At 48.5% G+C, this 14,881-nt stretch overlaps 1 protein-coding gene across 1 annotated transcript; it reads right to left on the minus strand.

The window, feature by feature from the left end:
• Positions 1–161: 161 nt before the first annotated feature.
• Positions 162–14,877, minus strand: CCT4 (chaperonin containing TCP1 subunit 4). The gene is made up of 14 exons (XM_073554036.1): positions 14,512–14,877; positions 13,029–13,081; positions 12,851–12,940; positions 10,747–10,855; positions 9,955–10,097; positions 5,060–5,181; positions 4,782–4,914; positions 4,523–4,662; positions 4,196–4,292; positions 3,992–4,102; positions 3,426–3,556; positions 1,413–1,647; positions 1,215–1,328; positions 162–286 (listed from the first exon to the last, which is right to left on the minus strand). Exons 1-14 carry the CDS (start codon positions 14,825–14,827, stop codon positions 272–274), a joined length of 1,809 nt encoding a protein of 602 aa, XP_073410137.1. The 5' UTR covers positions 14,828–14,877; the 3' UTR covers positions 162–271.
• Positions 14,878–14,881: the final 4 nt, after the last annotated feature.

Genomic DNA, 14,881 nt, shown 5'->3' on the forward strand with positions numbered 1-14,881 from the left:
GAAAAATTGCAAGGTCAAGAAGGGGTTGATGATTTCTAGATCTGGTTTTGCACTTACTAAACATATCCATTCTTATTCGTGTCGTTCTGCTTGTAAGTCTAACATCTACGTCGTTGCTAAAGAGTAAACCCAGAAAGAAAAACGCAGCTCGGAGCCCAAAACTCATGTAACAATTTTATTAAATTAAGTGCGGGCACACGTATAAAGGTTCCCTGCCAGCTCGAGACCGCAGACGTGCCACTTCGTTGACTTCATCCAAGAAATGCAAAGTTTATCGAGTGTTCACCTAGAGAGACACAAAATAGTCCAGAAAATAGTAGTGTCTGAAGATAAAGTGTTTTCACATAAATACTCAATGTACATTTCTCCAGCCACCAAACAATCCAGTAGGCCTTTATCTAGGACTCATGATGGCTGACAGGGCCGTACTGCTGGAGGTCACATCTCGTAAGGTTACAGCTGGAGTTAATTGGATTGCCGCTTCATGTTATAATTTTCTATTCTTTCACATATAATTTTACTGGCTGTATCATGTGTCTGATCCAGTAAAAGGAGGAAATTTATAATGCACGGTGGGCCTCATCGCATGGCACCACAGAGTTTATAGGAGTTAGGGACCCCTGCTCAGGACCCCCGAGCAAGAATGACAATATCAAGCTGCCTTTGTGTTACAAGGATCTGCTAATTCTTTGTGGTCCTAAGTTTCACCCAACAAAATCAGCTGTTTGACAGGGGTGCTGGGAGTCCAACCGCTGGAATCTGCCGATCGGTAGATTGAGAATTTGTTATCCCAGAGGGGGGAACTTCTGTCCCAGTTACAAAATGGAGTGACAGCCCGAACATCTAACTGCAGCTACATTCTCTCTCTATGGGGCTGTCGGAAAAAGCCAAATGAAACACTCAGCAGCTACTTAAGGAATGACTTGAGCAGGGGTCGGGTATGTGCAATGCTGATTCACTCTGACAGGGGTAAAAGTGTCGCGATAGTGCAATGCAGTTCCATCGGGGTTGTCTGGTGAAAGCAAGACCTAACTGAATGCTACAGATATCATTTCTAGAGGTCACTAGTTTTTTTGGGAGCTCTAGTGTCACAGCAGCTGGAGCGCCGCAGGCTACCAAAATTACAAAAACTATCACACAGGTCAGGAGTAAATATACGGGTAGTAGTACTGGAGCGGTGTACACAGTACTGCAGGGTATGAGCACATACTGACCACATCATCGATCTTCAGAATACTACGGACAGTTTCTGTCGCCAGAGTCAGGGAGCTGATGGACACCAGGAGGGGTTGAACGACTAATTCCTCCAAAATATTAGAAATCCCTCCCTGTCAAACAGAAAAAGTAGACATTATCCCATAAATAAGTAATATTAATTTCCTGGGCTGGAAAAACTAAAATGGAGAACGCACCTTCCGCACGTTGATGCCGGCCGTCTTCTCACCCTGTGCGTGTCTATTTCTCAGCTCTGTTACAGTGGATATTGGATTAAGTCCTGCATTCTCTGCCAGTGTGGATGGGATGACTTCCAAGGCATCTGCAAAACCTCGGATACAGTAGGCCTCCATGCCACTGAGAGTCCGCGCGTATTCATTCAAACGGATGGATAATTCGATCTCAGGAGCACCTCCTCCTGCGATCAGCGCTCTATAACCAGAAGGAAAAAAAAAAGGGTCGATCCACTAGTTACCAGAACTAAATCAGAAAGATATAAAGGTCTTTCTAATAGGACATCGTTATTATACACTCCCTATAAGCCCACCCCAGGAGACATGGTTATATGCTGCATCTTCTTCCATCAATGCAAGAAGTTAGCAGATAGCAGGGTATATAAATTGTTGAAAGAAGGGGGGCATAAATCTAGAACAGACCTTTAAAACTACAAGCAACAGTGTCCCAGTACTGTCTACATGCACAAGAAAAATAACATGGTATGATACCAAAGAAGAAAAAAAAAACAATGCGGCACGTATAAATCATTTATCAGTTCACTCAGAACAGGATGTTACATTACAACATCCTTGGATGTTGTAACGTGACAACTTCTTGCAACACATTCAGTCCTGCATTAAGTGTCCCAGGCTATAATTTTATATCCCCAGTCCCATGTTATTCGGTGTGCAATGGGCTCATCCTTGCTTAATCACTCCCCTGCATCCACCATACATGTACGGCACTCTCGCTGGACGTAGATGTATGGAGCTCCAATCGCTGCTTTTCACCCATCTGACAGTGGCATTCAATGTACAGGGTCCAAATGGTTCACCATCCCGGACAACTCACGCAGTCCTGATAGGTGGCCATGGAAGTTGGGGGCTAAAGGCTGAACTTTATTGGAGACCTTTATCTTAGCTATATACTGCAATACAGTTGCACAGCAGGATATAGAACAAGCGATCAGAAGATCACAGGCTCAAATTCAATCAATCCACCATTAAAATTGTAAAATGAAGGGGATCCTAGCAGTCGACTTCTAATGTGCAAACGAGTATGTTTCTTCTCGGACACACCTTGGTGTTTCAGAGAAAATATAGTTAGAGGATCCGGCCGGAGACCAACGTCAGAGAGGAGAGAAGTCAGGCCGGTTTTTACCACACCGCTCCAGGTGATTGACCCCGTCACTACCATAGTGAGAGACCCATCAATCAGTTGGAACGACGCTGAGAAAAGATACTACCACTGGTTTATCTGCCTGTTGAAAAGGCAGAAAATTGTGACGAAAAGCAATTTCAGATTTTTTTTTTTTTAACCACCTAAAGGAAATTTAAAAAAAAAACCCTATGCAATTTTACTATTGCGGTAAATCTGACATCCTGAAGAATCGCATTGCCAGTCAATATTTTGCCATAGAAAAAAAAGAATTTTTTCTTCAAGATTTCACCGTGGTTGGAATTATTTCCTTATCTTCCAGTATTATTAAAAACAGCAACTTTTCTATAAGAAAAACAAAAAAAAAGAGCCCTCAAATGGCTGTATTAGAAAAAAGTAAAAGTTGCGACTTTTAGAAGGGGAGGTAAAAATAAAACTGCAAACTTACAGACTCCCCAATTGGACATTCATCACAAAGAAGGAACACAGCGCATGCGCAGATTTGCGTGAGCTGGCAATGAGACCGGCTCATGCAAATTAACATGGAAACAGGGTTGACTAGTCTGGGAAACTAATGTCCCATCGACTAGGCAAAGCCCTCATTAGCAGAGGGAAAGCAGAGATTGTAAATGCTTTTTTTAAAGCATTTTTTTTTAACTGAATTATGTTATACAGGGCTGGTTAGGGAGGGAGTTTAATCACACTGAGATGACTGCTGCTGGAGTGGAAGACACAGGGGACCTGACAGGTTCCCTTTAATAAAAGCAATGAATCATTGTATAATAGCAAAAATAAAAAATAATAACATACACATTCATATCTATCATATCACTTACCTCTTTTTAACTAAGCAGCGAATGACACAAAGTGCATCATGAATGGAGCGCTCAGCCTCTTCAATCACCAGCTTATTAGACCCGCGAACAACGATGGTAACCGTCTTTCCAGGATTGGCGCATCCGGTTATCTATACGAGCAAAAAATCAGTTGATGCCCATGTTGCACTATGAAGGATAGAACTGAAGAACTTTTTTACCTTTGACCTGGCATGTCACTCTCCACAAGGAGAAATCTTACCCCTTAGATACCAGTCTTAGCCTCTAACCTAAGCCAAAGCAGATCTCATACTTTGCACTGATGAAGGGCAATACCCCAAAACACCGTTTCTGCAAATTAAGATTTTGATTTGGCTTTTATCCCAAGTCATATTGCAAGGGTCGATATTGCCATTTCCTATAGGTGGCGCTAGAGTTCAAGTCCTCTTCTCTCTGAAGAGTCAATTTGCATATTTAATTTCCCTGACAAACAAGCAAAGCGTTTAAATCTGCTCATACTGGCATGTCAGACCTGGCATGTCACTCTCCACAAGGAGAAAACCTTACCCATTAGATCCTAGACTTACCTTTAAAAGTTTCCCAGAGCCATTGAGGCTAACCTCCTCAGCTAGCTCAGCAGACGCCATCATGTCTGCTGTAAACTGGTCAATGTGGGCCACCGGCTTGGTACCAATCGTCTGTAACAAACAAAAAAAAATGAATAAAATTCACTCATCTGTACATAAAAAGATTTGTAGACAGTGCCAAAAGTAACTAATGAGGATACTGACCTTACAGATGAACTCAATGTCTTCACGCTCTATGTCCTTCACTACCATAATTTTCATTTTATTCAGGAAGTGTAAAGCAAGATCACTGAGCGCATCTCTGAAAATTAAGAAAAAGAACTGTCAGAAGGATTGTGCCATATGGTAACCCCTTACTGACAAGTGAGGGACCTGCACATCACATCATGGGCAAGTTTGAGCAGCACCCTCAGAACTTGAGCCTGATCCATACACTGAAGGCACCTGTCTCATACAGCAGTGACCGGAGCAACAATCTTCACAAGAGAATGATCCTTCTAACGCTCATTCAGCCCAAAATGTGTGCTTTACCTCAAAATGGACTTCTGGATGAGCAGCACATTGCAGCCAGCCTTCTTAATCTGTTTCACAAGGTTGAGTATGTAGGTTCTTTCTTCTCTTAAAACTCTGTCCATCTGTGCATAGTCTGACACTACAATCTGATTATCCATCTGAAATAAAAGGTATATATCAATAATGTCAGTAGCTCCCAATAAAAAACTTGTTACAAATCATAAGAACTTATACATAAATCATATAAACTTGTATTGTGTGGATTCATGGCGCTTACATCTGTCTTTGGTGCTGATAAGCAGAACTGAATGAGACCGATCTTTGCTTTTTCCACTCTGGTTACTCCGGTGTTGGCAGCTTTCTGTGTGAGCACAAGACCATCAACCAGTTCACAGTCATCAATGGTTCCCCTGGACAAAAAACATGTAGGCACGATTATGTTGTGGTTACTAGTAGTGGAAGCGTATTCAGTGAACAGATCCACAATGACCACGCAGCGGTCCGCCTTTCTTAAGAGCAGTATTACAACAGTAGGTACTTCTGAAAAGTTCTTACCCGAGTTTCTTGACAATTTTGATGTCCCTGAGGTCAACACTGGTTGCTGTCAATGGATCGATGACTTTCATTACAGCGTCCACACTCATGGGTGCAAGCAAGCTGGAGTACTGGGAAACCACCTTATAGAAATTTAAAAAACAAAAGTGTAGTAGGGGCTGATATCTCCACAATAAAAAAATATATACTATTTCAGCAATTGTGTCCATCTCTCCTAGTACACTATTTTGTGGACTATAAGATGCACCTATTTTCGCAAGAAGATTTGGAGGAAAGTGGGGGGGGGGGCATCTTATAGTCTGGTTGTACCTTACAGCCCAGCTATGGCTGTAAGTGGGAGAATGAGGAAGGGGGCAGATCACAGGAGGCAGGAGCCGGCGGCAGCTAACAGTTTGCCTGCTACTAAAGAGAATAGAATGAATATTCACTGCTCCCCATGACCATAATCCCTCCCGCCCAGAGGTCGCGCTACATATTTTTCAGAGGAGTAAAAATACTCCTCCCAATATTTTTGAGGAGTATTTTTCACAACGGAGGAGTACACACACACACACACACACACACCATTGCACAGACCACCCCACACACACACACCATTGCACAGACCACCCCACACACACACACACCATTGCACAGACCACCCCACACACACCATTGCACAGACCACCCCACACACACCATTGCACAGACCACCCCACACACACCATTGCACAGACCACCCCACACACACACACACACACACACACACACACACACCATTGCACAGACCACCCCACACACACACACACACCATTGCACAGACCACCCCACACACACACACACCATTGCACAGACCACCCCACACACACACACACACACACACCATTGCACAGACCACCCCACACACACACCACTGCACAGACCACCCCACACACACACCACTGCACAGACCACCCCACACACACACCACTGCACAGACCACCCCACACACACACACACACACCACTGCACAGACCACCCCACACACACACACACACCACTGCACAGACCACCACACACACACACACACACACACACCATTGCACAGACCACCCCACACACACACACACACACACACCATTGCACAGACCACCCCACACACACACACACCATTGCACAGACCACCACACACACACACACACACACCATTGCACAGACCACCCCACACACACACACACCATTGCACAGACCACCCCCCCCACACACACACACACACACCATTGCACAGACCACCCCACACACACACACCATTGCACAGACCACCCCACACACACACACCATTGCACAGACCACCCCACACACACACCATTGCACAGACCACCCCACACACACACCATTGCACAGACCGCCCCACACACACACCATTGCACAGACCGCCCCACACACACACCATTGCACAGACCACCCCACACACACACCATTGCACAGACCACCCCACACACACACCATTGCACAGACCACCCCACACACACACACCATTGCACAGACCACCCCACACACACACACCATTGCACAGACCACCCCACACACACCATTGCACAGACCACCCCACACACACACACCATTGCACAGACCACCCCACACACACACACCATTGCACAGACCACCCCACACACACACACCATTGCACAGACCACCCCACACACACACACCATTGCACAGACCACCCCACACACACACACCATTGCACAGACCACCCCACACACACACACCATTGCACAGACCACCCCACACACACACACCATTGCACAGACCACCCCACACACACACCATTGCACAGACCACCCCACACACACACACACACACACACACACACACACACACACACCATTGCACAGCCCCCTCAGTGACATAATCCATTTGTTACACATATGATTGCTGATGCTCAGGAGCCAATTGTACACATCGTCCATGATAACAATGGACACAAATCAGTGCCCCCAGACACCGGTGGTCGGCTCTGCCTATAGCAGTCCGGCAGATAACAGCATGCACATACAGGTCACTGGCCACAGGTCTCAGAACAGCGGCAATAACAGCCCCCCTCCCCCTGCGAGTCCCCGGGGATTAGTACCGTACAGGCGACCTTGCTATGGATGGAGGGCGCCCTGCGCGACCACTTTCCCTCCCCTGTATGTATGGCTCCGCTCCCACTCTCCCTCCCTTGTATGTATGGCTCCGCTCCCACTCTCCCTCCCTTGTATGTATGGCTCCGCTCCCACTCTCCCTCCCTTGTATGTATGGCTCCGCTCCCACTCTCCCTCCCTTGTATGTATGGCTCCGCTCCCACTCTCCCTCCCTTGTATGTATGGCTCCGCTCCCACTTTCCCTCCCTTGTATGTATGGCTCCGCTCCCACTCTCCCTCCCTTGTATGTATGGCTCCGCTCCCACTCTCCCTCCCTTGTATGTATGGCTCCGCTCCCACTCTCCCTCCCTTGTATGTATGGCTCCGCTCCCACTCTCCCTCCCTTGTATGTATGGCTCCGCTCCCACTCTCCCTCCCTTGTATGTATGGCTCCGCTCCCACTCTCCCTCCCTTGTATGTATGGCTCCGCTCCCACTCTCCCTCCCTTGTATGTATGGCTCCGCTCCCACTCTCCCTCCCTTGTATATATGGCTCCGCTCCCACTCTCCCTCCCTTGTATATATGGCTCCGCTCCCACTCTCCCTCCCCTGTGTATATGGCTCCGCTCCCACTCTCTCTCCCTTATATTTATGGCTCCGCTCGGCTCCCCCATCCTTCCCATCATACTTACCTTCACGTCGCTGAACTTCCTTCCCGTCGCTGCACGTCCCTGCATCTCGCAGCGCTTCAGCTTCTTCCTGTGCGGAGCGGTCACGTGCTACCGCTCATTAAGGTCCATGAATATGGACGCCACGCCTATGGGAGATGAGTGGCGTCCATATTCATGACCTTAAATGAGCGGTAGCACGTGACCGCTCAGTGCTGGATGAAGCCGCCGCGGGATGCAGGGTGAGTATCAGCTGCTGTACCGCCCCCCGGCTCCTCTTGTGTCCGCGGACCGGCAAGGGCACTGCAACGGCCCGGTCCTGGGCCGCGGACCGGCGGTTGGGGACCCCTGGCTTAGAACGATGCGTCCCGTGGACGTATCGTACTAATCTGAAGGCGTTTTTTCGCCTGCCTGTGCGTCATAGACGCCCAGACAGGCGTTAATGCGACCTCTGCTCCCACCTCTATGCACTGGAGCTGGCGCCGAGAGGTGGGAGGGACTATGGCTATGTGCATGGAGAGCAGCGAATATTCATTCTCCTTTAATAGCAGACACACCGTTAGCCGCAGGCGCCGGCTCCTGCAGCGGCTGGGTGATCACGAGTGTCCGCTATTAGTTAAAATGAATATTCACTGCTCCTCATGCACATAGTCCTGGGCGTGTGGAACAGTGAATATTCCGGCAGCTGACATCATATGAGGGCGCATTGCGGTGGCGTCATGCACTGCCCATATCCTGAAATCAGCTGCTGGATACCTGTAGACCCGGATGGAGATGGAGATGGGGGCCCCCCCCCCCCCCCCCATGTATACCTGGATGGAGATGGGGAGCCATGTATACCTGGATGGAGATGGGGAGCCATGTATACCTGGATGGAGATGGGGAGCCATGTATACCTGGATGGAGATGGGGAGCCATGTATACCTGGATGGAGATGGGGAGCCATGTATACCTAGTCCGGTGCATCTCATAGGTCGAAAAATACAGTAAATTAAGTCATGTCGATGCAGCTGATGAGTAATATAGTTTTGAAGGCTGAAGGAAGACCTTATGTCCATCTAGTTCAGCCTATTTTTAGTGCAGCTGTTCTGCATTGTTGATCCTGGGGAAGGCAAAAAACCCACAGAGTAGAAGCCAATTTTCTCTATAGGGAAAAAAATTCCTTCCCTTAAGCTGGGTCAACCATCTACCTATAATATTCTGTTATTCGTAACCTTCTATACTGTTACTCACAAGAAAAGCATCCATTCCTTTCTTAAATTCATTCAGTGAGTTGGCCATCACCACTTCCTCAGGAAGTGATCATGAGAATACACTGCCAGGTGGAACTACAGGAGGGTTGATATGATATAGCTACTCAGCAGATCAGTGTGGTCCTCAGGGTGTGTGCACACGCTGCGGATTTTGCTGCGGTTCCGCAGCGGTTTTGGCCGCTGCGGACCCGCAGCAGTTTCTGCTGCGGTGTACAGTACCATGATTCCCTATGGGAATCAAACACCGCAGTGCAGACGGTGCGGAATTTTCCGCGCGGATTATCTGCAGTTTTCAATCCGCAGAAAGAATTGACATGTCAATTCTTTCTGCGGATTCTCCTGCGGTTTGCCATCTCCTCTATTGAGGAGATGAAAAACCGCAGGACAAAACCGCAGAACAATCCGCAGGTCTTTTGACCTGCGGTTTCACCTGCGGATTTTGCAAAATCCGCGCGGATGAATCCGCACCTAATCCGCAGCGTGTGCACACAGCCTCATTGTAGGTCCCTATATCCTATTAGTGTATAAGAACATCATATTGTAATGTCCCCTGTTTGAGACCCCTCCCATGAGCCAGGATGGAGAGGGGCTTTGTAGAAGCTGCTCCTGCTCTGGAGGATTCAGCAAATCATTGTATTAGGCAAAGCACCATAGGTTCCTCTATAGTAATTGTGCTCTTTTGGCCTTCATGTGCCCAGTGGCCACAAACACGAGTCATGTAATCCCACACTGTTGATGCAGCGAGAAATGTCTAGTCACTGGAAAAACTCAGTTTGCCAGGAATACCAGTATCGAGACACAGGGGGCCAGTTATTGAAAACTTAGTGCGTGCATCAACAAAAGGCCGCGCTGATTTGCTGTAATGCTCTACTAGATAAAAGGTGAAAATACCTTTGAGTTGAGTGAGGTAGATGCGCTGTTCAGTAAAGTTTCTCGATCACTTAACTCCACGGGTTTGGCCATATCGCTCAGAATTTCAATTCCTCTCTCTACAGCCAGCTGGAATGACTCAGAAATAGTGGTGGGATGAATACCTAACATGGTGTGGGGCGAAGGTAAACCAGGAAAGAATCAGACATTTCACACAGCTTAAATGGGTCAGCCCGTAAATGCACAGGATAGATGAACGCTGAGCGTAGCGGGTCTACAGCCGGCTACACACAGACTGATTACACCGCCGTCAGCCACGTCTCCCCCAATACACAGGAATGTTCGGCCAAGCGCTCCTGTATTCTCTGTGAAAGACACTGCCACAATTATCTGCCAAACAAACGGATGGGGCGACTGAATTCCACCTGCGGGATCATTATGTCTCCATGTTAGGGTCCAGGAGGACCCTCATGCACAGAGCATGGTCAGCTGACCCCACCATTTATGTGAAGTACATGATGACCCTCAACCTGCTGATCGCAAGCGAAGATTTCATTTTTTGGTATTAGGATCCTGCCGAACTTATTAAGAGGCAGGTACAAATAAGAGACCAAGACTGCCATATGGCGGTCTTCTCAATGATTATGACCTGTCTGTAGAGTGGGGTGGCCTTTTGAAACTCAAAGGAGAATGGTTAAAAGGGTATATTAATCTGAAGCATGTTTGACCTCTCGACTGTAGAGATAAAAAGAAATGGGGATTTTCCTCGGCAGGCAATCGCATAATATATTCTAACTAATGGCGTAATTCTACCTTTCTGCAGCAGCTTAGAACAGGCGTCCAGGAGAGCTCCAGCAATGACCACCACAGAGGTGGTGCCATCTCCAGCTTCGATATCTTGAGCTTTGGACAATTCAACCAACTGGAACAAAAAATAAAGAATACATGAAAAAGAGCAACAAGATATAAAACACAAGGTGCAGGTGTCAGAAGACCTGTCATAGCTCATAGCCCAGTGGGTTACAGGAGCAGCCTCATCACAGCAGATAAGGTGCAAATGTTATCATTTACAGGTCACAATCTACGGTACAAGGCAGCCGCAGGTCTCTACGTATTAGGGAACACTACAGGCCTCTCGTATCTCAGATCTTTACAATACAATGAGATCTTAAGGCGAACATATAAATTGGACTGATGATGGCCAAACCCGCCCATTAAGCTGCAGGGTGATCTGGCTACTGGATTTCAACATGCTTGACCCAGTTCTTTTCTAGGGAGATGAAGCATCTCCAGAAGGTGTCTGGTCGCAACTTTGCAGCTCAGACCACATGGATGCTCAGCTGAGTCAAGAAGGCATGTGTACGAGTCCAGTGGGCGGCACTACTAGTGACGGACAGCTATAGTGAAGACTGTCACTCAGTAGCACCGCCCACTGGACTCCTATACAAACACCAGGGATTTCAATGAACACAATGCAAGGTGTACTGATATTTTCGCATAACAATGTCTATCCATCTGGATCAGCTCCTCCTGCAGATCAGATACCACGGTCAATATAACAGGTTTCTTATAAGGCCTCATTTTTCACCAGTGTTTGGTCCACACAGCACTAGGATGCATTTAGGACGGTATCCAAGCGATGACGGATTTTTTCCACAACCCGTAGACTTACAATGGAGAGTGTGATCAGTAACTCAGATCAAAATCAGACGACATGTCTCCGAGAGACACATCCATGAAAAACTAAATGACTGGATCAATGAGGCCTGGCTTCTAGGATTACTAGATTTTTTTTTTTTTTTATAAAGCAAAGTTTCACCATCAAAACCGCGCAGCTTTAGGCTGTGTGCCCACGATGTGATTTTCGGCGCGAAAACGTTCAAAAAACTCGTACAGAACGCCCCCCATGCATTCCAATGGCATTCTGCAGATGCTGTGCTAATACTGCACTTTTTTCCGCAGCGTAATCGCATCGCGGAAAAAAACGCAGCATGCTCATTCTTTTTTGCGGAATCGCAAAGAATTGCCGCGATTCCGCACCCATAGGAATGCATGAGAATCGCTTACTTCCCGCATGTGGCTATGCCAGCCATGCGCAAAGTTAAGCGTCTCATGTGCGGTTGGTACCCACGGTGTGGAGGAGAGGAGACTGTCCTCCAGGCCCTGGGTACCATACCCCTGTAAAAAAAAGAATAAAAAAAAAAATCGGGTATATTTACGTTCCGGCGTCATGCACAGCCTTCCTGGGCCTCAGCGTTCCCAGTAATGCCTTGCGGCAAGGTCCTGTGATGACGTAGTCTCGCGTTACTCTAGTGGTCTCGTGAGATCGCTATAGCAACGCGAGACCAACGTCATCACAGGTCTCGCAAAGCATCGCTGGGAACGGGAGCGTCGCTGAGACTGCGTGGGACGTCGGAAGGTAAATATATCCCGATTTTTTATTTTTTTTACATTCTCTCTTTTACTATTGATGCCGCATAGGCGGCCTCAATAGTAAAAACCTGGTCACACTTGTCAAACACTATGTTTGATGAGAGTGACCACTTTCCAAGCGATGCTTCAAATCGCATGCGAAAATCGCGGCAAAATCACGAACATAATAGCAGTAAAATCGCGCTGAAAAAACCGCGCGATTTCTGGGAAGGAGTCCGGTTTTGAGTGTCCGGATTAAAACGCAACGTGGGCACATAGCTTTACAGTTACACGAAAACCTGCTCACCTGCAAAAATAAGATATTTAATAAGGAATTTAAAAAAAACAGCAGCCAGCTCCTAGGACAGTCCTCAGCCGCTCTGTTTGGTCTTACGACGAATTCAGGTTTGTTTGTTTTATTTAGCAGACTCATCAATGAAGATTTTCATTCACTGACAACAGAAAATGCCCCAATGAACCCACTCCGGTGCACACTAACACTCACCATCTTTGCGGCCGGGTGCAGGACTTGCATCTGCTTCAGGATCGTCGCCCCGTCGTTGGTGATCGTCACGTCTCCTTTCCCATCCTGAATCTTTGGTGAAAGGGGGGAGGAAAGAACATCAATCACCCTGTAATGTGCAGCCAGTCAGCGCTCCGGACATCACACACCAGCGTCTCACCATTTTGTCCATGCCTTTAGGTCCCAGGCTTGTTCTGATGGCGTCAGCAACAGCTACAACAACAGGGAACAGTTCAGAAACCCGATCTATTCACACCGCAGTGTCCCTGTGCCCCGTGTGTATATGGCTGGTGGTGACAACGTAGCTCTCTAGTACCAGACTACTACCAAGACTGATGAGCCGTGTGTGGCAGAGGGCAACTCTGCCCTAATTTGGGGTTTTCAGCAGTGGTGGGCAGTGCCAGCAGGCATCCAGCGTCCATGTGTGTAAAGGCCCCGTCACACTAAGCGATCTCTGTAGCGAGATCGCTGCTGAGTCACAACTTTTGTGACGCAACAGCGATCTCACCAGCGAGATCGCTGTGTGTGACAGCGATCAGTGAGCGGTCCCCCTGCCGGTATCGCTGATCGCTGGAAGAAACCTCTGGACATTTCTTTGGTCGCTGGTCTCCCGCTGGCCAGCACGCATCGCTGTGTGCGACAGGCGGGAGACCAGCGATCAGGTGCAAAAAAATAATAAAAAAATAAAAAATATAGTTATTCTCACCTTCCGAAGTCCTGTTCAGCCATCCCGCCTCTCTCCACGCTCCAGTCCCAGTGATCCTTTGCACGAATGACCGCGAGACTTTGTTATCCCTCGAGACCGTGACATCTCGCGGTCATTCTCGCAAAGGATCACTGGGACTGGAGCGTGGAGAGAGGCGGGATGGCTGAACGGGACGTCGGAAGGTGAGAATAACTATATTTTTTATTTTGATTCTATTTTTTACAGCGATGGCCAGCGATGCCGGGCGCTCAGCATCGCTGTGCTGATCGCTGGTGAAGCTGTCTGTGTGACAGCTCACCAGCGATCACATAGCGACTTACCAGCGATCCTGACACCTTGATATCGGTGTCGGGATCGCTGGTAAGTCGCTTAGTGTGACGGGGCCTTAAGTGTCTGAGCCCTGATACCCTAATCCCCACTGTGAGGGCGGACACAGGTGTGATATACCCAGTGACGAGCTGTACTGTGTACTAGATAGCGCCACCATATAGCGCCACCATATTCCACAGTGATGCACAGCCATCAGTTCCTGTCCCAGGTTTAGATCGCAACGGCCCAGGGACCCCCCCCATACTCGGCAGCCCAGGACCACCCCCGCCCAAACCCATAAAGGGCCCGGGAACTACACACAGCGGCCTGAGATCCCCCACCCCATTTGCGGCAGCCCAGGACCCTCACTATATGCAGAGACGTAGCCCAGGACCCCATGAAAAGAGAGGAGCACAAGCCACACCAAACGCACAGGCACCAGAGGAACTACAAGTCACAGCAATCCCTCCATCACTGCTCTGCACTCCTGGGGGCTCCTAATCCGCTCGTACACTACAACTCCCAGCATGCCGTTGCACACTGCTGCGGACGGTGAATGCTGTATGCAGAATGATGTCAGCAGTGAGGCCGCTCGGCGTACAGGCCGTGCACCGGGCCGCCGTCTCACCTTTCCCCGCGGAGATGTTGCTGAAGCGGATCTGGGAGGGCTTGTCCCGGTCCTGGTAGGCGCCTTTCTTCTTGCTGGCTCCGGCGCTCCCTCCCGGTGCCGCCGCCATGGCTTTAGGAGCGGAATTATCCGGCATGATGCAGTGTGCGGGCTGGGCGGGGACGTGTACGCCTGGGAGCCGGTCACTGACGGGAGGATGACGGCGGATTCTGGGGCCGCAGCTGTCACTTCCCGGAGCATGAAGCTTCCAGAACAAAACGCCGGTTGGAGGCGGAGCCAGGAGACGGCAGGCGGCTTCAGTGCGTGATGACGTCATGGAGCGCCTCCGGACGCGCCTGTCAGTCAGACAGAAATCATTCTGAATGTTTTC

This window comes from Dendrobates tinctorius, unplaced genomic scaffold, assembly GCF_039654945.1.
Source record: "Dendrobates tinctorius isolate UK_male_01 unplaced genomic scaffold, ASM3965494v1 ptg000205l, whole genome shotgun sequence".
Lineage (NCBI taxonomy): Eukaryota > Metazoa > Chordata > Amphibia > Anura > Dendrobatidae > Dendrobates > Dendrobates tinctorius.

Coding starts and splice junctions, on each gene's coding strand:
- CCT4 (XM_073554036.1), bottom strand. CDS start 14,827: ATGACGTCATCACGCACTGAAGCCGCCTGCCGTCTCCTGGCTCCGCCT. Junction 4,293..4,522: donor ATCCAGAAGTCCATTTTGAG/GTAAAGCACACA, acceptor CTTAATTTTCAG/AGATGCGCTCAGTGATCTTG. Junction 1,648..3,425: donor CGCTGCTTAGTTAAAAAGAG/GTAAGTGATATG, acceptor TTCTGGTTATAG/AGCGCTGATCGCAGGAGGAG.